At 44.1% G+C, this 23509-nt stretch overlaps 1 protein-coding gene across 1 annotated transcript in view; it reads right to left on the reverse strand.

The window, feature by feature from the left end:
• Positions 1-16106, reverse strand: part of TP53BP2 (tumor protein p53 binding protein 2) — a 47932-nt gene extending 31826 nt beyond the window's left edge. Inside the window, exons 1-4 of the mRNA XM_004699935.2 lie at positions 15959-16106; positions 8296-8409; positions 3877-3959; positions 1273-1374 (exon numbers count right to left, since the gene is read on the reverse strand). Of these exons, the coding sequence (XP_004699992.1) occupies positions 1273-1374; positions 3877-3959; positions 8296-8409; positions 15959-16106 (447 nt within the window). The remainder of the gene's footprint in view (positions 1-1272; positions 1375-3876; positions 3960-8295; positions 8410-15958) is intronic.
• Between the last annotated feature and the right edge of the window lie 7403 nt (positions 16107-23509).

Consider the following 23509-nt stretch of genomic DNA (forward strand, 5'->3'; position numbering starts at 1 on the left):
AGGGCAATGAATGTACAAATGTGCTTTACACAATTGATGTATGTATGGATTGTGATAAGAGTTGTATGAGCCCCTAATAAAACGATTAAAAAAAAAAGAAATACTCTCAATGCATAGCAACTGAAGTGAACCTGCTTAAGAAATACCTTAACACCTTTCAAAAACTATGATTGTTCAACCTAAAAGTTAATTTTTTTTCATTGTTCTTTTTTTTAAAAATCATTTTATTAGGGGTTCATACAACTCTTATCACAATCCATACATACATCAATTGTGTAAAGCGCATTTGTACAAATTAATTTTATTATGTTAAAATGTGTTGTCCAAATGAACAGAAACAAACTACTCATCATCAAAGGTCTTCTCGGTACGACATGTTTGAAACATGTAAAGAATGCAGAAATCACTTCAAATCAAGGATCCTACGGTTAGAAATAATGTATTATACAGCCATCGACCTTTTTATTTGACATGTGTCCGTGCTTCTCAATCTACACAATATTACTTGTGCGCCTAACCTCAGATCCCAAAAAAGCAGACCCCATCCCAGACCTATTGAATCTGAGTATTTTTTAACAAAGCCCCCCCAACCCCTTCATGCGCCATGGAAAGTTGGGAAGCAACATGACTTGGAACTGCTCATGCCTGGTCCTATAAATAGGAATGGGGGCATGGGACTGCTAGGAAGCACGAGGGGCTTCTGAAGGTTCCTGGACACCATGTGGCTTGAACTGGACATCTGGTTTAAATGTGGGCCGCTTTTGATAAAAATGGGGAGGCATCTTGCTCAGGGACAAAACTAAGATTAGCTTGTGAGTGGACGGTGTTCCCAAATAAAGGCAAGCAGTTTGTCGCTGTGCCAGGCGGCAGCAGGGGACAGCGCTGGCACTGGTCAACTTTACCGCCCCTCCTGCTGCAGTCATGATTCAGCTCAATCAGTCCAGAGCAGGCCTTCATGCTAAAGTGAGAGGCCTCTTGATGCCCTTCCTGTTTTGCTGCTCTCCAACACAACATGGTTAATCTTGATCCACATCAGAAGTCAGGAAGGTCCTGAACAATTGCAATGATTTATGGCTTTCACTCTGGACGCACACGTTTCTACAAAATGCTATTCCAAGGGAGAGAAACTGTCATATAAAAGTGACTTTGGGTTCACAATACCAACTCTTATCTGTGAGCCAACAGGCTTATAAATCCGGGTGGAATGTCAACAGCTTTACACCTGCATTATCAGAGGTGGCCTAGCTGTAGGTCTTTAAAACAAGACAGTACCTTGGTAGCCAGCATTTGCTGCTGGGCCTCAATCTGCTGCTGCTGGCGAGATGCCATTTCCTGAAGTTCGGCAAGAGTCAGATCCGTCCTTGGACTGTTCACCTGCGAGCAAACAAGGACACACCTTCCTCTAACGTGATCTGAGACGCCTCTCTGAAGGGCCGAGCCATGAGTTCCATCTGAACCACCTTCACATAGTGTTATATTATAGCCACCTCATTCAAAGGCGTAATTAACTTAATAAGCTAAAGGTAAAACATACTAACAGACAACCCAACCATCTTAATTTCCCTTTCTTATGGTGAAAAATACCCTTTTCGATTTTACATTTAAGTGACGTTATCTCAGCGGCCAGAATAGCCATGGAACCATTTAGGGTTCCCTTGTTCTGAGTTAGCACCGAGGGTGGCAGTGCCTGCTGGCATAAGGAGCCGCAGTGGTGTCGTGATTTGTGAGTTAGGCTGCTTAGCATCTCCTCCCACACAAGTGCACCACCTCGGAAACCCCAAGGAGCAGCTCTACTCTGCCCTGTAGGGGTGATGTGGGTCAGAGTTCACTCAGCGCAGCAGGTTTAGTGTTTGATTGTATTAGGCATGGATTTGGGGGCGTTGATAGCAAATTTAGAATATGGTCATAAGAACAACAATTAAAAATAATAAGGCACAAGAAAATTCAAGATATGTTGGATCATCAAGAACAAAATAAAGATGTGCACGCTCACAACTTCTATTCAACACTGTCCTAGAGGTTCTGGCCAGTGTGATACAGCAAGAAAAAGAAACACTTGGCCTCTAAATTGGAGAGAAAGGACTTGAACTGTATTTATAGACAGTGTAGATCCTATGACTCCACGAGCTACGAAAACTTTAAATTTAAAAAAGCTACCAAAACTTTAAAGCTAGTGTAGCAAGACTGCAGGATAAAAGATCAAATACAAAAGTCAATTCTATTTCTACATATTAATAACAATCAGAAATTGTTATTATTAACAAACAGAAATTGAAAATTTCAAAAATACATTTTACAAATGTCTAGAACCTTTACATTGAAAACTACTAAACACTGCTTCTTTCATTGTTTTGTGTTCTCAAATACAACTGAGAGCAATTTGAGAGTGATATTGTCTGTGTTCATGAGCAAAAAAGCTCAATATGATTAAGAGCTCATTTGCTCCCAAATGGATCTATATTTAATGGAACCCCCCTACAAGTTCTTCTGTAAAACTTCACAAGTTGGTTCTACTTAATATAGGAATACCAAATACTTTAGGAAAGCAAAAAAGTAAAATTTACTTGACTTCAAAACTTAGAAAGTTCTAACAATCAAGATATTAAAAAACCACTGCCATCAATATAAACCAAGTCCAGACATAGACCACCCATATATGGCCAGCTGATTTTAGACAGAGGTGTATGGCAATTAAGACAGAAAAGGAATAATCTTTTCAACAAATTCTGTTTATTCTTCCTTCAATTTTTGGCAGAATTCATGTTGCTTGGATTGGGGCTATTTTCAAACTGATGTCTTACCACTGTTGGTGCCTCACACTACTGCTATTCAGACATGTGATGTACCAAGTTAGTACACGTTAATTTTAGTGAAAGAAAATTGAAGTCCATGCATTTTTTTAAATACATTCTCATAAACTTTTTGAAGATTCTTTGTATAATCTTATGCTAAAACCTAATAAATGATATACACTTTAAATACGAGCAGGTTATATGTCAATTACACCTCAATAAACCCGCATTGTCTTTTTCAAATACTAACCTCCAGTGGGGGAGAGGGCGGGGAGCACGTTAGAGAAGATTTAATCAAATCTCACAACAACTTAAGACCATATCTATCATCCTTTCATCACTGTGAGATAATTATAAGATCAGAGAATAGGAACACACATATAAATATGAGTAAAAGCAAATGATTTCTTAGATTATTTGGACTCTAATAGAAACTTGTTTTTGGTTGCAGAAAGAGCCCCGGTGGTACAGTGGGTTACATGCTCAGCCGCTAACTGCAAGGTAAGCAGTTCGAAACCACCAGCCATTCCTCCAGAGAACTATGAGACATTTACTCCCATACAGAGTTACCGTCTCAGAAAGGCACAAGGCGGTGGCTTTGCTTCAATAGCAGTGAGTTTGGCTTTTTGACTGTAGGTTAAAGAAGATAATTCTGCTAAATATAGCTAGCAGTATTACAAACTCTTGAGTTCTAAAAAGAAAATATCTCTAACGTACACCAGAATTATCTGCTGAAGCGCTAGCAACATCACTATTAATTTGGTTTTTTCTGTTTCTGAACAAATCACATGAAAAACTGAACGCATCTTCAAGTTTAACACTTATTTTGTTCTGAATTAGTGGCACATTTGCCACCGAATTTCTCACAATCGTCAACTATGTAGACTATTAAAGTTAATCACTAGAATTAAAATCATCACTCAAATGAAGTGTTTCCATACAATAAATACAAGCCTTTAAGCTGAAGTCGTCCCTAACCCGCCGAACAAGAAAATAAAGACCAATGAGCTCTGAAGCAGGGTCAACAGAGCAGGGTGTATATAGGTGTGTATAGAAGTGCAGCGTGGGCAAAACAATCACTTACGCCATTCTCCTTTCTTCGGTGTTCACCAGGGACTTTTACACCATTTCTTTTTAAATTTGGATCCTGCGACCTGGGTCCACTCACTAAGCAAAACAAAATTCAAAATACACATTATCACTGCAGTTGACGGATCGTATATACATTCTGAGTTCTGATGTTAATTGCGGTTTGATCCTTAAAGCTGAAAGTATACTTAAAACAAGATATTTCTAACAGCAATGAGTTAAAGTTTCATAATCCAGCATTTGTGGGGGAATTACGTTCTTGTCATATGAAATAGTCAACACTAATAAATATTACAGGCCAACCGTTCAGCAAGTAACCAATATAAAGGGCAATAAACCAAGCCATGTCCTGTGGACTGGTGACGTCATCATCCACTGGATAATTTGCTGTCCCTCCCCACCATGCCCCAACTGTGCACTGTGAATCCTAATCTCGCTTCCTGAAATTACATGCCTATTTGGGAAGGGGCTGTTTTGTTATGCTAATGGTGAAAGACTAGTGTAGGCTCTGTTTTGAGTCAATCTATCTTTTTATTGTAACTCTTCATTGTAAATTCAATGGCAGTTTACAGAGCAGACCATCACTGTTACATTCAAGAACCCGTACACGTTATGTTTTTCATTCCAATCCCCATAACGGATCACGACCTGTCTCACTGCCTCTCTGTGTTTGCCGTTTCCACCCCCACCCCCCACCCCACCCCCACCCCCGCCCTTCTGAACTTTCATCCTTGGGTAAATGCTGTCTTATTGATGCAAAATGGTTGATTATTCTAAGGTGTGTGTACTTTCCTAGTGTTATTGTTCCCATTGTTTTCCTGGGCTGTCTGTTGTTTTACTGAAAATTAAGTTCTGTTCCAGATCTGAAGAGTGATTACAGGCCATGGGCTCGGGAGTCCTAATCTAGTCCAACAGTGAATCGGGTGTCTTTTATGATTTTGAGTTTTGTTGCACATTTTTCTTCAGCTCTATCTTTCAGACAGTTGGCAGGGGTGGTCAGGCACGAACTTGTTCTGCTGTGTTTTCAATCACAAATTACATTTTTTAAAAAGGAAGAGGTAAAAAATCAAATCGACTCATCCTTCGGCTTATCAACCAAGTTTGTAGCTTACAGGAGAAGGGAGTAAAAGAAAACAACAGGGGCTGCTTGGTTTTGTGGTGATTGGTGCATACAGTAAAATCGTCCCCACTTACTTACTTACTTACTTACGGGCAATTTTCCATTGTCTTAGTTTGGGGAGGTACAAATTACAAAAATATTGTTGTCTGCCTTTTTTGGCTGAAATGATTTCTTAGGCGAAAATATATGGTCTCCGAACCAGTTAATGCAGCATAAAGGGAAAAGAGTCTGTCACTAAAACATTACAGGCAGTTCCCGGGTGATGAAAGTCTGGTTTACAACTTACACCTACATACAACCCAGTGAAGAACCAGCCACATGATACTTATTAAATTTAAAAAGTGTTTTAAGGACAGACAATGGCTTGTAATAACACATGCTACTTTGCAAGCGCATCAAAAAAATACTGTGGTATTATGATGTTAAAGATGCTGCGGTATACCTGAATGTGTTTAATGTTTTTGTTCCTAGAGAAGGACACTATATTCTAAGACAAGCAATTGACTAACTGGGCATCCATAACTATGCTGACTTACATACAAATTTGAACTGAAGACAGACTTGGGAACAAACCTCATTTGTACTCTGGGGACAGTATAAGAAACAAAAACTATCGGCAGAAATTTCCTATGCCTCCGCCAGGGAGCCCTGATGCACAGTGGCTATGCACTGGGCTGCTAACCGCAGACCAGCCGCTTGACCCACAGCTGCTCCACGGGACAGAGAGGAGGCTCTGTGCTCTCCTGCAGCGTGACAGTCTGGGATCCCACCGCGCGAGTCCACCCTGTCCCCTGGGGCTGCCATGCGTCCAATCGACTCAATAGCAGGGAGATACTCCCCCCAAATTAGGAAAAGTATTAAATTACCCCCAAAGAAATGTGAGGTTAAAAGTTTCTTTTGAATCAAATGTCTGCTGTAGCGGCAATATATATTTCGATAAGCAAATACCTTTATGTCCCTCCTCAGAGTCAATTATTGACCTATCCCCAAGTGTTAAGCTATATTTTAAAAATACTACTCCAGCAAAACAGCCACAATATTTCTGCAAGAGGAAAAAACAAAACCTAATTCTGAAAAATAAGAATTGCTTTCCTTACTGCCTCAAAGAGAGAACATTCAACTGGCTTCTCCCTCAGATGTTCAATTGCCTCATAATAGTAAATAAAAAAGTACATATACTTCCTGTGTCACAGGTCTGAGTTAAATTGGAAGAATGTGGTTAACAGTTCCATTATTTCTAGTAGAGGAGTCTAAGCTAAGAATGTTAACACCCCCTGGTGGTGCAGTGGTTAAGCGTTAGGCTATGATCCACATGGTCAGCAGGTCAAAACCACCTCAGGAAAAAAGACCGGGCTTCCTATTCCTGGACAGTTAGTCTCAGAAACCCATAAGGGGGTCACTGTGAGTCAGCAACAATGTGAGAAAGAAGGGCACTGTTGTTTTACCGGGTGTGGACACCGTGTGGCACTGGTGCTTTGCTACATTGTGAAAACAGCGCCTTTATCTTCCCATTCTATTTCTCACATTACAGACACACTGAAACGGCACAGTGCACTATTGAGAGGCCATTTAATAATTCACCCAGGACCATACAAACAGATACTTGAGCTGGTAGATAAGTTCAACTTGTTTGTCAGAAAAACATGCTTGCAGACCTACCCAGAAAGAACATAGAAATAAAATGAAACTCAAATGTCACGGGTTCATTGAAAGCAACACTGTACACACCAGTGATACCGAGAGGCAGGGAAGCCGGCCTCGCTGGTGCGGTGCGGTGCGTCAGGTTCCAACCCTGGCTCTGCCTCTAGGTGTGTGGCCTCTGACAAGTCACTTAACCCCTAAGTATCTGCTTTTCTCAGTTGCAGAGCGGAGGAGGCCAGACCAGAGCCTTGCACACTCTACATTTAATTATGCTAGCTGCCTGCTATTTCAGGAACACCTGTGTTAACGCAGTATTTGGTTACAAAATTGAGATTCTTGCTAACATTCCTAATCCCCAAAATGGCATTGTGAAATCATGTGTTACCCTCATGCTTCCATTTTTAAATGTTCACTTTTGTTGTTGTTGTTTTTGGCATCATAATTGTGGCTTTCCCGTGAGGGCAGATCTCAGGCTGGCAGTTTGCACCCTACAAAACCTCCAGTCATGGGATAGTTGTGTCCTCCTCTCAGGTGTTGCTTCCAGCTCACTATTTCTCACCCTTAGGCTCTGTCTACCCCTCTTTATCGCCCCTCTGGTCAGACCCTCAGGCACCCAAGATAGGGCTGTCTTACTCCCTTGTCCTCTGCACCTCCACATGCTACCTTTCTTCTCAATGATTTTACTGATCATGTGGAAAACCCGTCAAAATGTGACCTTCTCCTCTACTCGGACTCGCCGCACAGCCAGTCACAGGACAATGTCTATGCCCTAGAAGCACCAGGCCTCCAAAGTCTTAGGTTCAAACAGTCTACGTTTTTGCCACCATTCCCTCTCAGGCTGCCAATCAGTAGGCATTTCCCCTCCTTACTCCTGTTTCCCGAGACCTCCAGCCTCTTAGCCATGCCTGCTTTTCCCACAGCTCTTCCAATCTTCACATCTTCTCCACCAGCTTAGAGCTCGTGGTCCAAGCTCTGTCGTACCAGCATCCTCCTTCCCAGCCCCTGGGCTTTCACTGAATCTGTCTGGATCGATCCAACTGCTTGCTTCTCCACTTACAATCCCACATGAACCCAGAACTCCTGCAGAACAATCACACGATCTCATGGCCTCTAATCTCAATTAGCTTTCAAAGCTGCCAGAAACTGGTGTCCCTGGTCAGCACCCACTCGTGTACTCCACAACAGCTCCAGCTTCCAGCCCCCGGGCCCCAGCATCACCTTCAGAAGAGAAACCCCTCAACTGGCTCCACAAAACGCACACCTTGACCGGCATCTGCCGCCACTTTCTCTCTGCCCCACTAGAATGGAAGGCGGATCCCTCCTTTTATCAAGGAGCAATCTCTCCATCATTGATGTGGGAGCACTTTCTCGGGCCCCAACCCTATCAATTATTCCCTTTTTTCCTTCTATTTTCAACCTCCTACTCTACTGACTCCTACCAGCCACATTAAACGAAACAACAACAAGAACCCGTTCCACTTCTTCCACCGTCAAACAAAAACAAAGCACGTCTGTCCAGTCTCTCCTCCTCCTCCTCCCTTTTCACTCGCCCCTCACATGCCTGCCGCCTGATGGCATGCCCTCCCCAACCACCCCACTGCACTGCAGCACCAAGGCTCAGCTATTTGTTATGATTCACAAAATACTAAATACCGATGTCCCTGCCAGGGGGCCGCTCATGGCGGAGGAAGAAACGAACTTCATTCCTCTGGCTCCCGAATCGTTGCAGAACATCAAACATCCGCTCGTTATCAGCAACCGGACGTTCTAGAAGAAATGGATTGAAATCGCATTATTTGTGGATAAAAAACACTTGTCATTTAGCATTTGTACTTCAAACAAAGTATTCACTCTGAATGTAGGAAATGCCTACTCCTGCAGATTTTTTTCCCAACATTAAAATAATCCTTGGACAATGAAGGATCACAAATGCTCCACACTTAAATGGAAACAAGGGAGAGGTACCGGAAAGAGACAGGCTCTGGGCCAGCTGCCCAGAGATCAAGAGCCTACTCTAGCGGGTCTCTTCGAATAAATATGAACCTAGCATTTAACTTGCTTGAGTTCCAATGTGTCTGTGGTGATATTATAGCAGATAATTTCTCACGTGCAGTCTAAGGTTCTCTAAATACACATCGAAAAGTTTGAAAAGTGACTTCCTCACTACTGACGTCTTTAGAGGTGTTCTGTATGGCTGAGTCAATTCTGACTCACAGTGACCCTCCAGGCACAGCACAGCTGCCCCCCTCCCCGGGTCCCCAGGCTGTGATCTGTGCGCCGCGGATGGCACAGACGTCTCACTGCGGGGTGGGAACTGCTGACCGTGCTGCTGGCAGCTGAGTGGCTGCTTAGAAGGTATGCCACTAGGACTCCCTTACTTTTTAAGAGACTCTATCTCTCATTTAATAATTTCCCAATCAAACTATTTGAAAAAATCAGCAACCCATTCCCACCCCGCCCCCCTCCCAGAAAATCTTTTTATTACAAATGCAAATGTAACTATTAGGCTTCTCTTACAATGGGGTGGCTAGTTGTCTGAACTTTCCTGTAGACAAAAAGGAGAGTATACTAAGTGGAGAGTTCAGGAGGACACTGTATCTCAGTGTCTCCTCTTCCAATTTCAAGGGATCAGGATGTGAAACCAAACGTACTGCTTGAGAATGCAAGTGGCAAAATCTAAGAAATTCTGGTCACGTTAATGTAAATTAAATATAAGAAAGTAGGAGAGTCTAAAATGACTCAATTCACTTATCAGGGATCAAAAACACTACCTGAGCTCTTTAAATAAACAATGTGGGCAGAGACAGACCAGCCAGGCATTCTGCAGCCAATTTTGTGAACTAACTGAAATGAATCGGCTTGGCTGCAACAAAGTGCGGCCTATTTCCTGTATCAGAGCACAGTGAGTTGAAATAAGTAGCCCCCGTCTATAAACTACAGACATCCCAACAAAAACTCCACAAGAGGAAGCGCTGCCAAATACACAATCGGCAACGGAAATTCTAAGCAGACCCTCTCTCCCAATGAAAGTGAAAAGGAGAAATCCCTCAGTCCCCAGAGACTTCAAGGGAACAGAAGTAACCCCCAGTTCACATTACACTGCCCTGCACTAGGACGGGCCTGTTTATAAGTTCCAGAGCAGTGGTTCTCAACCTTCCTTGATACAGTTCCTCAGGTTGGGGTGCCCCCCAACCACAAAATTATTTTCATTGCTACTTCATCGCTGTCATCTTGCTACTGTTATGACTCGGGGGACCCCTGTGAAAGGGCCGTTCGACACCCCCCCCCAAGGGGTCGCGACCCTCAGGTTGAGAACCACTGCTCTAGCGGCTCGGGATGAAACTGCTGGCGTCCCGCAAAACGTGAAGTGCCAGCGCTTGTCCCTATAAATGTAAAGGCTTGTTTCTGTTATGTCACCAAAGTAGGGCAAGCCCTAAACCCAATCACTTGTAAGAAGTCCACGTCTGATAAGAAAAGGCGAACTAGACACACACACAGAGGCAAAGGGGACACCCACAAACTCTCGCGGTTACCCAACAAAGGGCCTTCCTCCGCTGATGCCCTGCTTTTCACTTCCGGCCTCCAAACCATGAGGCCGGAAGCGCCTGTTCTTTAAGATGGCTGGTAGTCGTTTTCGTGACAGCAGCACCAGCTGACTAAGATCGGTCATAACGGCCCTGTGACGACAAACGGTCAGGCGTGGGCTTGCAAAGGTTAAAACGACCCAAGGGCTCTCGAACTGCAGCAGTCCCAGAAAAAGATAAATAATTGAGAAAATAGAGTAGAAACAAAATGAATAAGCAAAATGCTATAAAGCAAGAAGAGGCAAATTTTGGTGAGCCCCTAAAATCTTTTAAAGATTGAAAGAAGTCATTAAAATGAAAAAATGCAAACAGCAAAATAAATAGTAAATTAGAGTTGAAGAGGAAACTAGTAATGTAGAAGATCATTGGAATCGACTAAAATGATGTGAAAGCAATAAAGATAATTGAAACATAAATCCTGGTTAACATATGTGCAAAACAAAAAAATAAGATCCAACCAATATCAAATAATGGTTCCAAAAAGAGAGAACGGAAAAGGAATGTGGTGGATTAAAGCTAAGCAATGAAAATTTCCCACAAATATTGAGCAAGCACTGGAGATACAGCACTAAACAAAACAGACCCAAAAAAAATGTTTCCCTTTGGGAAAGACATAAATGAGATAAATATTAAAAAGTGTACATGGTGTATTCACTGGCGGTAAATGCTATGAGAAATACAGGACAGCGAAGGGAAACAGGAAATGACAGAAGCAAGTCTTGCCAACTTAACAGCAGCCAGAGAAGGCCCTAAGCAGAAAGTGACCTTTCAATAAAGTCAGTGTGAGAAAGATCCCCGAGGTTCCCTACTGAAAGAACATTCCAACAGAGAGCGCCAAGTGCAACCACCCGGAAATGGGAAAGGGCCAGGTGTTTGGAGAATGGTGGGAGGCAGTTCGGGCTGAAGGCAAAAAGTGAGGCCATGAAGGAAAGGAGGTTAGAATGAAAACTACTCGCTAGCCCTTCGCACTGCCATCATCGGGCAGCACTGCTCCTGGGCGGTCCCAGACAGGATCGCTTTGCGGGAAGAAAAAGCCCCATCTTTCTCCTGCGTAGCCGCGGGTGGTTTCGAACCGCTGAGTTGACAGCAGCCCAATGCATAACCACCACCCCACCAGGGCTCCAACCAGTCCTTAACAGCAGATTAAAAAGGGCACAAGGAAAATGAAAAGGGGGTGATAGGTATGCTTAAATTATCGTGCAAATGTTTTAAGTAATGAAAAACTCATGTAGACACTGTAAGTCAGACAGATTGGTCAAGAAGGCACTGACGAAAATTCAGGGAGCATCTGACGGGAAATTACGTCCCTAATTCATGCTAGTTGTAAATTAAATTCCAAGTCGATTACAGACCTAAGAGCGGGGGAAGGAAAAAGGAGAAACTTTAAGACTTATGAAATGATACATCCATAGCATTAGAATGAAGGATTTCTTAAACAAGGCACAAATAGCAGTGAGCGTCCCAATAGAGTTGTTGCGGCTTAATACATACAAAACAAAGGGGGGAAAGGCAAAGGGAAAGATGAGCAAAGGGTATAAAGGAACAATTTATCCAAATAGCCAAGGAAGAAGAAAAGAAGGCCACCTCATTTGTAAATAGACATGACATGCAAATTTAAACAAAACACTTTTTGGCTAGTCAGTTGATGAGAGATACTTGCAGAAGTAACTGGCGTGAGAACTGATCGAACCTTTGCCGCATAGATTACATTTTTTAATGTGTGAGCCGAAACTAGGCAGTTCCACTTCTTGGTATCTAGCCTAGATAACTGACTGACGGCGGCACATGATCAAAAGAAGCTCCCCCGAGAATTCTGACTGTCACACTGGTTTTTAAGCTGCGTTGGCAGGCTTGCCCAGTGCACTGCGCTGTTTGGTTTCCTGACCTCTGCTTCCAATAAGTGATGATGGCGGAGCCAAGTACAATGAAATGTAAGACGGCTTCAGTATGGTCTCTGTATCACGGCACTGGCCATTAGTCCAGCGGTGAAGATGACTGTTTTCTTTACATTAACACTGCAGTCTTTGATCTTCATCAGCAAGCACTTCACGTTCTCTTTACTTTCAGCAAACACACTGAAGGTTGTTAGTGAACCTTCCCCCAATCCTGATGCTGTTCTGTGTGATTCTTCTTCGGATAGCGTCTCGGATTATTTGCTCAACATACAGACTGAATAAGTATGATGAAAGGATGTACACATCGTTTCCGAACTTTAAACAATTCAGTATCCTCCTGTTCTGTCCCAATGAGAGACTGTGGGTTCATGAACAGGCATCCACAATCAGGTGGATTCCCATTCTTCTCGCTGTGATCCACTCAGTCAAACACCTCTGCATAGTCAAAACCACAAGTAAACCTCTGTGTGGCATTTTCCACCTTCAGCCAAGATCCATCTGACATCAGCACTGATCTCCTCCGGTCCATTTCCTCTTCTGAAGCCAGCTTGAATGTGGCAGCTCTGTCCATGTACTGTTGCAGTCATTTTAAATTATCTTCAGCAAAAGTTCCTTATATACATATAAATGACATTTCCTTTAAAGTGGGCACCAATATGGGACTCTTCCAGTCATTGAGTCAAGTATCTGTCTTTCAAATTCCTCGGCATAGATGAGGGAGTGTTTTCAGAGGTACAATCATTTGTTGAAATCTATCAGTATTCCGTCCATTTCCACAACCTCCTTGTGGCCAATGCCTTCAGCGCAGGTTGAACTTCTTCCTTCAATACCATCTTTTTTTCCCCAAGATTGCTTTTATTTCTGGAAATTTTCAAGAATGTATTTTTTAAACAAATTTTATATTGTAAAATAGGTGAACATCATCAATTCTTAATCATATGCTATCCTTCTTGAAATGGTTGGACTTCAACCCATTCTTTTTGGTACTGACTGACTGTCTATTTAAGACAGGAAGCCACAGAAGGGTCGCGGGAGCAGATAAGCTAGTCAGGGTGCAGTGTAGCCACGATGAAACAACTTTCCTCTAGTTCTTTAATGCATCCTAATCCCCACTATCATGATCCCAATTCTACCTTACAAATCTGGCTGAACCAGAGGATGTACACTGGTACAGATGGGAACTGGAAACACAGGGAATCCAGGGCAGATGATCCCTACAGGACCAGTGGTGAGAGTGGTGATACCAGGAGGGTGGAGAGAAGGTGTGGGTAGAAAGGGGGAACCGATTACAGGGATCTACATATAACCTCCACCCTGGGGGACAGACAACAAAAAAGTGGGTTAAGGGAGACGTCGGACAGTATAAGACATGACAAAATAATAATAATTTATAAATTATCGAGGGTTTGTGAGGGAGGGGAAAAAAATGAGAAGCTGATACCAAAGGCTCAAGTAGAAAGCAAATGTTTTGAGAATGATGATGGCAACAAATGTGCTTGACATGTGGATGGATGGATGGACGGACTGTGATAAGAGTTGTAGGAGCCCCCAATAAAGTGGTTTGTTTTTTTTTAAAAGAAGAGGAAGCCTTGGCAAAGAGAAAGGGTACATCTTCCTGTGAGAAAGTCAGAAGAAGGGGTAGGCAGAGACTCAGAAACCCTGAGGTCCAGAGGCGGCACCTGGGGAAGCTCCCATGAATGATGGCGGTGGCTTCGGTGAAGTAGGCCACAACCAGCCCCAGGGCTGCCAAGCCAATGCTGACTCTCCAAAACACAAGGCACTTTGCGGCCTGCTAAGAGGCTACTGATCTATTCATTCAGCAAATATTCTCTGAGCATCTACTGGGTACTTGGTCACTTTCCTTGAGTAGGGGGGACAACACTGAACAAGAATAGCCAAGGTCGCTACACTGTGGCAGAGTCCCTGGGTGGTACAAACATTTAAAACGTTTACCTGCTATCTGAAAGACAGGAGGTTAGGGAAAAAAGACCTGATGAATCCACTTCCCGAAAAACCGTCCACTGACAACCATAGACACACAGTTCTGTCCCACCCTTGGACTCACCACGGGACAGAGCCAATCTGATAGCAACTGGTTTGGGCTGCTCTGAGAGCTTACACTCTAATGTGTGTGTTTGGGGCCAGGGGGATGAAAGATGCAATAAATACAACCACATATGCAGGGAGTTAAATGAGGATGATATACTACAAAGCTTCATGGTGATTTTGGAAGGGTCCTGAGGCAATACCTTTCCAAGTTGCTAACGTTTTAGCAGAAATCCAAGTTACCAAAAATACCGAACCCACTAATGACCTTGAAGTTAGCAGCCCAGCTTCACCTGCAGCACCACCAGGACTCCTTAAAAGGGAAATGGTAATGAGACAAATCTGCAAGGAGAGCAATACAGGCAGTAGAAACAGTGCCAGCAGCTCTTAAGACAGGAGAGAGTTTAGCATATTCAAGATCCTGAAAGAAAGATGCAGGATCGAGGCAAGGCAGAAAATAATATTATAGACAACGAATCTTCACCACCTATGATAAAGAGTGTGGATTTTGTTCTAAGTGGAGAGAAAGTCATTATCAGGGAAGTTTTAAACTAGAAAGTAAAATGCTGCCACTTTCATTGTTTAAAGGACATGATCTTCTTTATGTAAATGATCTTCTTTATCAAAACCCTCTGGGAAACCCCCTGCCCTGGAGTGGGATCGGACTCAGCCTCAAGATAGGATTTCCAAGACTCAAATCTTTTCGGAAGCAGACAGCCTAGCCTCCACTTCCTCCTACGGAGTGACTGGTGGGTCCTCACCTCTGACCTTGGGGTTAGTAGGGCAGTGCCCAGCCCAACGCACCTCCAGGGCTTCTGTATCTAGGATTATGTCACAGCAAACCCATTCCCATCAAGCAATTCCAACTCTCAGCAGCCAAGTGTTTCCAAGACTAGACCGCCTCGTCTTTCTCCTATGGAGCGAGCAGCTGGTGGGTTTGACTCCCAACCCCAATACTAGCAGCCCAAGGCTTATCCCAGAGCCACCATGACACCTAAAGGAAGGGATCAGTCACGTGGGGGGGAAGTACAGTGCACCTCCCAGAACATCCAACCTTGGGAAAGTCAAGCAAAGATGAATACGAGGCTGCCCTGGTAAGAAGTGAGAGCACAGGAATGGTGGGAGTCTAATGAGCACAGCGGGCAGCTTGCTCCGCAGGCAGCTGGAGCAAAGGAGGAGAAAAGGAGGCAGTGGGGTGCACTCGGCGTCGGAACAAGGCAGAAAGAATGAAAAATCACACCCACATCGCCAAACCCCTGCAGGGTCAAAAAGAAAGCGGGCGGTCTCATTTTAGAACTTTACTGAGGGCATGATTCAAAGCTTAAAATCGCATCTAGAGCACCCCACTGCCTTTGCTACCACAGTTCTTCAAACACGACCTTTCTCCCAAAAGTGTACAAAAATTTAAAGAAAGAGAAAAACCATTAGGATGCCCCACATTTCTAATTAAGTAAAGCCTAAACATACAACCTATGGGCTGCCGGAGGCCAAGGGCGGGGGTTGTCTCTCTTTGAGGGCAGTCACAAATGTTCCTTAAAATTGAGAATGGCAAGACTTTGTCTCAATTCTTTGGACCGCTATCAAGAGACTGTCTGTCCTCGGATGGTAGAAAACCAGAGCAGCCAGCAGGCTCTTCTATCACAGCCCAGCAGGGCTGAGAACACTCCCTCCTGGGGTCATGCTCTTTACTCCACAGCTTCTCTGGGGCTACGCATGAACATTCACACACAGTGCCCCTCCACAAACCAAAAATGACAGGAGCTCAAGCCCCAGCCTGGGTGGGTCTCGTACCAGCGCCACCCCAAACTTCAGCCAAGTGGCATTCGCTCTCGCCGGGTTCCTTGCACAGATCCACCACGTCTCTGCACACTGTCTCGGGAGTGACGGGGACCTCCGTGAAGTGCTGCTCGTTGTTACTGAGGTACACGGTAAGAAACATCTGGAAGTAAAGAGGGAGACAAGACAGTTACCAAGAGATATCGCCTGTACCGCTGACTCGCTTTCTAGTCCTCTCTCCGCAAGGACTTGGTAAACAAATCCTTTCCCTCGATGCCTTTATCTTCCCAAAACCCAGGCTGGCTTTTCTGACAGCACAAAGCTTCTGCCGAGGGTGTGAAGCTTCTGGAGTCTGCCCGGGGGAGGCCGCCCCTCCTCCTGCAGGCGGTGACGGAAAGATTCCTTGGGGATCAGGAGTACAGTCAAACGACTTACAAGTTCAAGGGAAATCTTTTCCTATTAGCTTTTACTTGCATCATGTTTACGAAGTACTGGTATACTTGTAATCGTATGAGTCAGACTCTATGTACTACGAATCAGTCTTCCTGTCGAAATTTAACCCTGTGAAAAGTTGGGGACGTTGTACATTATCACTGGTTGATGTGCAGTTGCGTGTTGGAAGGCAATATATAAAAACACGGTGCTTCTGAAGGGGCTTTGGGAAAAATCTAACTTTTATACCATCTGTATATATGAGCATTGGTGCCACCAAAAAGTCTATTTTTAAATTTAAAATTTCATCAAATTAAATGCCTACTTTAAAGCATAAAAGAGTGAAGAAAGCTGATGGTGCCCGGCTATCAAAAAGTATTGTGTCTGGGGTCTTAAAGGCTTGAAGGTAATCAAGCGGCCATCAAGCTCAGAAGCAACAAAGCCCACATGGAAGAAGCACACCAGCCTATGCAACCACGAGGTGTCGAAAGGATCAGGTATAAGGCAGCAACAGAACAAAAAATCTTACCATAGTGAATGATGGGGGGAGTGCAGAGTGGAGAACCAAAGCCCATTAGTAGGCCACTGGAGATCCCCTTGCAGAGGGGTCTCGGGGAGGAGATGAGCCAGTCAGGGTGCGATGTAACAATGACGAGAAATACGACGTTTCTCTAGTTCCTAAATGTTTCCTCCCTGCTCCCACTACCATGACTAGAATTCGACCTTGCAAGTCTGGCTGGACCAGAGGAGGTACACTGGTACAGATGGGAGCTGAGAATACAGGGAGTCCAGGGCGGATGATCCCTACAGGACCAGTGGTGTTAGTGGCGAAACAGGGAGGGTGGAGGGAGAGTGGGTAGGAAGGAGGGAACCGATTACAAGGGACTATATGTGACCTCCTCCCTGGGGGACGGACAACAGAAAAGTGGGTGAGGGGTGACGTCGGACAGGGCAAGATATGACAAAATAACAATTTATAAACTATCAAGGGCTCATGAGGGAGGGGGGAGCGGGGAGGGAGGGGAAAAATGAGGACCTAATATCGGGGGTTTAAGTGGAGAGAAAATGTTTTGAGAATGAAGTTACAAATGCGCTTTACACAATTGATGTGTGTATGGATTGTGATAAGAGTTGTATGAGCCCCTAATAAAATGTTTAAAAAAAAATAAAAAACAAAAACAAAATAAATAAAATAAAGCATAAAAGAGGCACCCTGGTGGATATATATTGGGCTGGGATTCTCATAGTCACCAGTTCGAAACCACCAGCAGCTCCTTGAAAGACTGGGCTTTCTACTCCTGTAAACAGTTAAAGTCTTGCGAATCCACAGGGGTTCAGGAGGCATCCGCATGGATTTGATGGGAGTGAGTCTGGAGTCTAAAGCATTAACTTCCCCCAACCTTGTGTAAGTAGAAAGGACTGGTTGTTAAGCTACAATCCATCTGACCTCATACATAAACAATTAGGCCAGCAGCCGATTTAAACTGAAAACTTATTAGCAATCTTTCTCCTAGTAAAAAATAGGCACTGTAACTTAAAAACATACCTACTAACAAAAGTTTTCCCATTTAATAAGTTACAATAAATAAAGATTCCGTTAAGTCCTATTAATCACAAAACTAAATGTAACAGCAAGCACATTACTGGCAGCTGTGTGAACTAGAAAACCCCTTGGTTCAATTAAATAAGGATGACTTCTACGTAAGCCAAATTATTGAAGAGAGTAATCCCACTGTGAGAATTTACCCTGGGAAAACAATTCTTATAAAAACAGAAAATACAGAACTTTGGCATATAAACTTGACACATAGTCTTTAAAAATAACGAGCCTATGCTACACGTTGGGAAATGTGTGGGTTAAATAGGACCCAAAAAAGGGCAGGCTGTGTAGGACCTGCACAGTGATCACAATGACACACCAACGTTGACCCAAAGTCACAGCGTTTGCCAAAAACCACGCAACTCCCCACTTCCGGCTTGAACCTCCGCCCACTCCCCCCAGAGTACAGGGGGCTGCCTGCGGCTATCTCTGTGAACAGGAGGTGGCTGCTTAGAGATGACTGGCTGGATCACACTGCGTGTTCAAGGACTTTGTCAGAGTAAGTGGCGGCAGGCTCCAGCGAGACACCAGCCCCCACCCTTCAGACAGCAGGCTCATCCCCGAGCTTCTTTAACTTCTGGAGTCCTGCAAACACTGTGAATTAGGCATCGCGCTGCCAGGGAGGACGATAGGGGCTGTCTACTCCCATTACAGATTTAGGCTCGAAAACCCACTCATGGGCAGTGGGTTGGGTGGGTCACACTGAAGTCAGGTTTTCCTATGGTATTTTAAAAGTCTCAGCTTACCATAGCCACAAACACTAATTCACATAAGCACTTATAAAATATGTGTGGCGGGGGGAGAGGGGACAGGGACGGGGACAGAGGACCTCACTGCCACTGAGTTGATGTCAACTTACAGCAATTCCGTAGGAAAGAGCAGAAGTGCCCGTGAGTTTGAGAGGAGCTCATTGCGGGAGGCGAAGGCCTCGTTTTCTCCTGAGGAGCGGCTGGTGGTTTCCAACTGCTGACCTCACGACTACAGTGCACCATGCAACCACTATGCCACCCAGGCTCCTGGAAGCATTTATAATGGAGTAGAATACAAAAGGCAAACCAGGAGGGAAAAAAACAACACAAAGACAGTGTTGTCGTTTTTTTAAAAGTCACAATTCCCAAAATGAGCTCAGGAATTTTAAAGCCAACTCTACCAGGTTTTCCACATTCTGATCAACTACATTACATAAAAATACCTAGTTGTAGGTCTCCACTTAGTCAACAACACAGCACTTAAAACTGTTAACACATAAAAAGCATAAAACCTTGGGGGGGGAAATCCGGTGAAAAAAGGTAACCAAGATGAACTGAATTCAGACACTCCCACCCAGCTCCAGCCAGAAGACACAATGTAACTCAGGATGGCGACAACCCATTATACTTCATTACACAACTTCACTTCTCCACACTGCTTATCTCCACAGAGGCTTTCCTTCAAGTATACCGATTTAAAAATAGTAACTGTTTTAATATAAATGTTTTTTAAAAAAGTAGTCTGTTTCATGTTACTTTAGTATTGTTTCCTGTTCCTTCCCACCACCACCACCAAGTGAATGGCAAGTGAACGAGCCGACACTCTTTCTGCCTTTCACAGAGGATGACAGTTCCAGGACAACTACTGTGAATTACCCGGAGGGAGATGCGCGTCTGGATTTAAATGTATGTGTTAATAACCAGTTCTAGTATTTCTGAGAAGTAACGCTCCCACCTTCAATCTCAGACTCACCATCCTCAAAATGAATCTTTAAGTTCCCTAATGGTAAAAAATAAACCAAACTCGTTGCTGCCAAGTCAATTACAGCTCACAGTGAAGGACGGAGTAGAACTGTCTGTCCCACTGGCTTTCCCAGGCGATCATCTTTATAGAAGTTGCCTGCCCATCATGCTCTCAAACAACAGCCGGTGGTTTCAATCCACCAACCTTCTGTTGAATAGATGATTAGCAGGTAGGCTAATCACTGCACTGCCAGAGCTCCTGAGCTCTGAAACAGGTATCACTGATTGTTCATAGGTGCCAAAGATGTCAGCCAATCACCATCCCTCAAGATCTACCCACACCAATGCCTGCCTCCATGACCTTTCCAACCCTCATCTCGTCCCGCTTCTGCCAGTGCCCCCTTGCTGTTTCTGAAACATGTTAAACGTGTTCCTAGGCCTTTGGACTTGATGTTTCCTCTATTGGGAATGCTCTTCCCCTGCTGTAGGGCAGCCTCACTTTCTCATTTCCTTCAGGTCTTATATTGAAACAAATTCTCAGCACTACATTTTCAAAAATTCAGTCCCGAAAAAACCCTTGGCCACTGAGTCATTTTCAATTATAGCAAAACATACAGGACAAAGTAGAACTGCCCAAGGCTGTAAATCTCTGTAGGAGCCGAAAGCCTCTCCCTCAGAGTGACTGGTGTCTTCAAACTTGTGAACTGCAGTCAGCAGCTCAATTCAAAACACACTGCTCCACCAAAACAAATACAATACACACACACTCACTGCCATGGAGTCGATCCCAACTTCCGGCGACCGTACAAGGCAGGGTGGCCATGCCCCGGTGGGTTTCTGAGACTTTTCTCAGAAGTAGCAAGTCTTTCTCCAGCGGAGTGGCTGGTGGTTAACAACTGCTGCCTTGGCAGTTGGCACCACACAGAAAAGCTTTGCTCTCAGAAGAAAAACCAAAAACCAAACTCACTGCCATGGAGACACTTCCACCTCGTAATGAAGCTAGCTGTAGGACGGGGCAGAACTGCCTCTGTGGGTTACGAAGCCAACTCTTTACAACAGCAGACAGCCTCTCTTCATCCCAAAGAGCAGCTGATGATCTCGAACCGCTGACCCATGCGGTTAGCTGCCCAACACATAACCGGTACGCCACCAGGGCGCCCTCACTGGGGCAGAGCATGTTTGAAATCAGATGGCTACCCGTCCCTAGCCAGCCCACGGAGGCAGTCTTGTCCTCAGAGACCTGCCTGGGTTTGCCTTTTGCGTCTTGGTCTGCTAACCGCAAGGTCAACATTTCAAAACTACCCGCAGCTCTGAGGGAGAAAAAGAGGCTTTCTACGCCCATAAAAAGTTATACAGTCTTAGAAACCAAACCCATAGGGGCCAGTTCGACTCTGTCTCAGGGTCACTGTGAATCTGAATTGGCTCGAGGGCAGAGAAAGCTGCGGAGCCATGACTCACAATAACCGACCCGGAGGGCCCTGAGCCCATCTCCCAAGCTTTGCTAATCTACATGTGTCCCATGAATCCCAGTCACGGTCCCTTTGCCTACGTCTGTGGGCCCCACTGGGATGAACTTAGTTGTCACCAGGCGTGATTTTGGGAACTGTCCTTTGTTTCCCGTGTCTATAATTGGTCATGTGGCCGGTTGGAGGACCTCCCTCATTGGATGGGACCTCTATAAATTACACTTGAATTTGGGTCTCTTTTTCCCCTAAATCACACTCAAACGTCACGTTTTTAGTGAGACCTTCCTCAACTACCCTATCTAAAATTTCAACTATTTCGCAAGCACATGCGCACACAGAGAAAGAGTTCCTAACTCCCATCCCTGTCCTATTTTTTTCCAAGGTATTAACAGTAACATACTGTTCATTATATTTATTTAACTTTTTATCTGTCTTCCCTAATAGAATGTAAGCCCCATAGAGCAAGGGTTTCATCTAGGGCTGTACCTGATAGGTAACAGACACACAGTTAAGTATTCCTTAATGAATTAAAAAATCCTGCAGATGTTACTTATACTTTATCGATAAAGACATTGAACCACAGAGAGTAAGTGACTTACTCAAAATCACAGTTGTTAAGCGAGAGTCCAGAGCCAAACCTAAGACTGGTCTCCTCCAAGGCCTGACTTCTTGTCCTTCTGTCTCTCCTCCACAATGTACAAGGAACAACAGCAATTTAAAAATGAAACAAAAACCTCCTTATTGCCACCGAGTCAATTCCGACTCACAGTGACCACACAGGGCAGAGACGAACTGCCCCTGTGGGTTTCCGAGACTCTAAATCTTTACAAAAACAGAAAAGCCTCATCTTTCTCCCACAGAGCAGCTGGTGGTTTTGAACTGTGGTTAACAGCCCACTGCATGATCCACTATGTTACCAGAACTCCTAAGTAGAAATGAAGACTTTTCCAAATCTGCCCAGAATATACCATCTCATTTCTTCATCCTACTTCTATTTCAATATTATTTTCATTCACTCCATGTTTACAGAGCACCTACAAGTATTACATATTCTAGGTTCTAAAGTAGAGAATCTTTTCTGTATAGCCAATACAGAAGACAATACAAAATTCAAAAACAAAAAATAAAATGAAAGCCTCACTGCTCTCCCACTGAATCCATTCCCACTCACAGCGACCCTCTAGGACAGGGGGGAACTGCCACTCACAGCGACCCTCTAGGACAGTGGGGAACTGCCACTCACAGCGACCCTCTAGGACAGGGGGGAACTGCCACTCACAGCGACCCTCTAGGACAGGGGGGAACTGCCACTCACAGCGACCCTCTAGGACAGAGGGGAACTGCCACTCACAGCGACCCTCTAGGACAGAGGGGAACTGCCACTCACAGCGACCCTCTAGGACAGAGGGGAACTGCCACTCACAGCGACCCTCTAGGACAGGGGGGAACTGCCACTCACAGCGACCCTCTAGGTCAGGGACACACACACACACACACACACACAAAATCTATCTACCTACCTACCTACCGACCTCAGGTAACCATTCCCACTTAATCTTGACTGTTGGTAGAGATATCTTGTGCCTATATAAGAATATGGCATGTGTTCTTATGTTTTTTACAAACAGCATATTACCCACAGCTTGCCCTGTCTTATGATGCAGCCCATAAGACCGAAGAAGTACAAATAATAGCAAATTAGCTGTGTTCTCACTGCTTATTTTAAGAAATTGGAGACTGCCGACCAAGTTAAATCCTCTCTCCTGCAGGCTTGTTTTTGCTTTCTTTGGCTTTTTTTCCAGTTAACATCTTTGAAACCAGTCCATCTATCTATGTAGAGCTGCCTCGTTATTTTAAATGACACCATAATATTATTTTGTATGTGTGTAATATTATTTGTTACTAATTTACTTAATTGGTACCCTATTGATAGACTTTTGGTCTGCTTCCAATCTGCTTCCAATTTTTCATTATTACAACAAAGTTAGAATAAATATCCTTGTTAAATATACTATGTTCTTGCTCAACTATAGCTGCAGGACAAATTCCTAGTAATGGATTTGGTGGGCCAAACAGCATGCACACTCTTAATTTTGTCAGATATTAGTAGATTGGAAGTGGACCGATTTCTACTCCCCAACCCATCACCAATGCAGTAAGGTGGTATCTGTAAGAGCTGTCTTGCAAATGTGGGTTACAGACAACACTGCTTAAAAACTACATTTCAGAACCTTAGTTGGTTCGTTATTCTTCCATAAAAATCACTGGTACAGATAGGAACTGAAAATACAGGGAATCCAGGGCGGATGAGCCCTATAGGACCAGTGGTGTGAGTGGCAAAACAGGGAGGGTAAAG

The sequence above is a fragment of the Echinops telfairi genome, unplaced genomic scaffold, assembly GCF_000313985.2.
Source record: "Echinops telfairi isolate 266 unplaced genomic scaffold, ASM31398v2 ScPeMD7_7424;HRSCAF=8462, whole genome shotgun sequence".
Taxonomy (NCBI): Eukaryota; Metazoa; Chordata; class Mammalia; order Afrosoricida; family Tenrecidae; genus Echinops; species Echinops telfairi.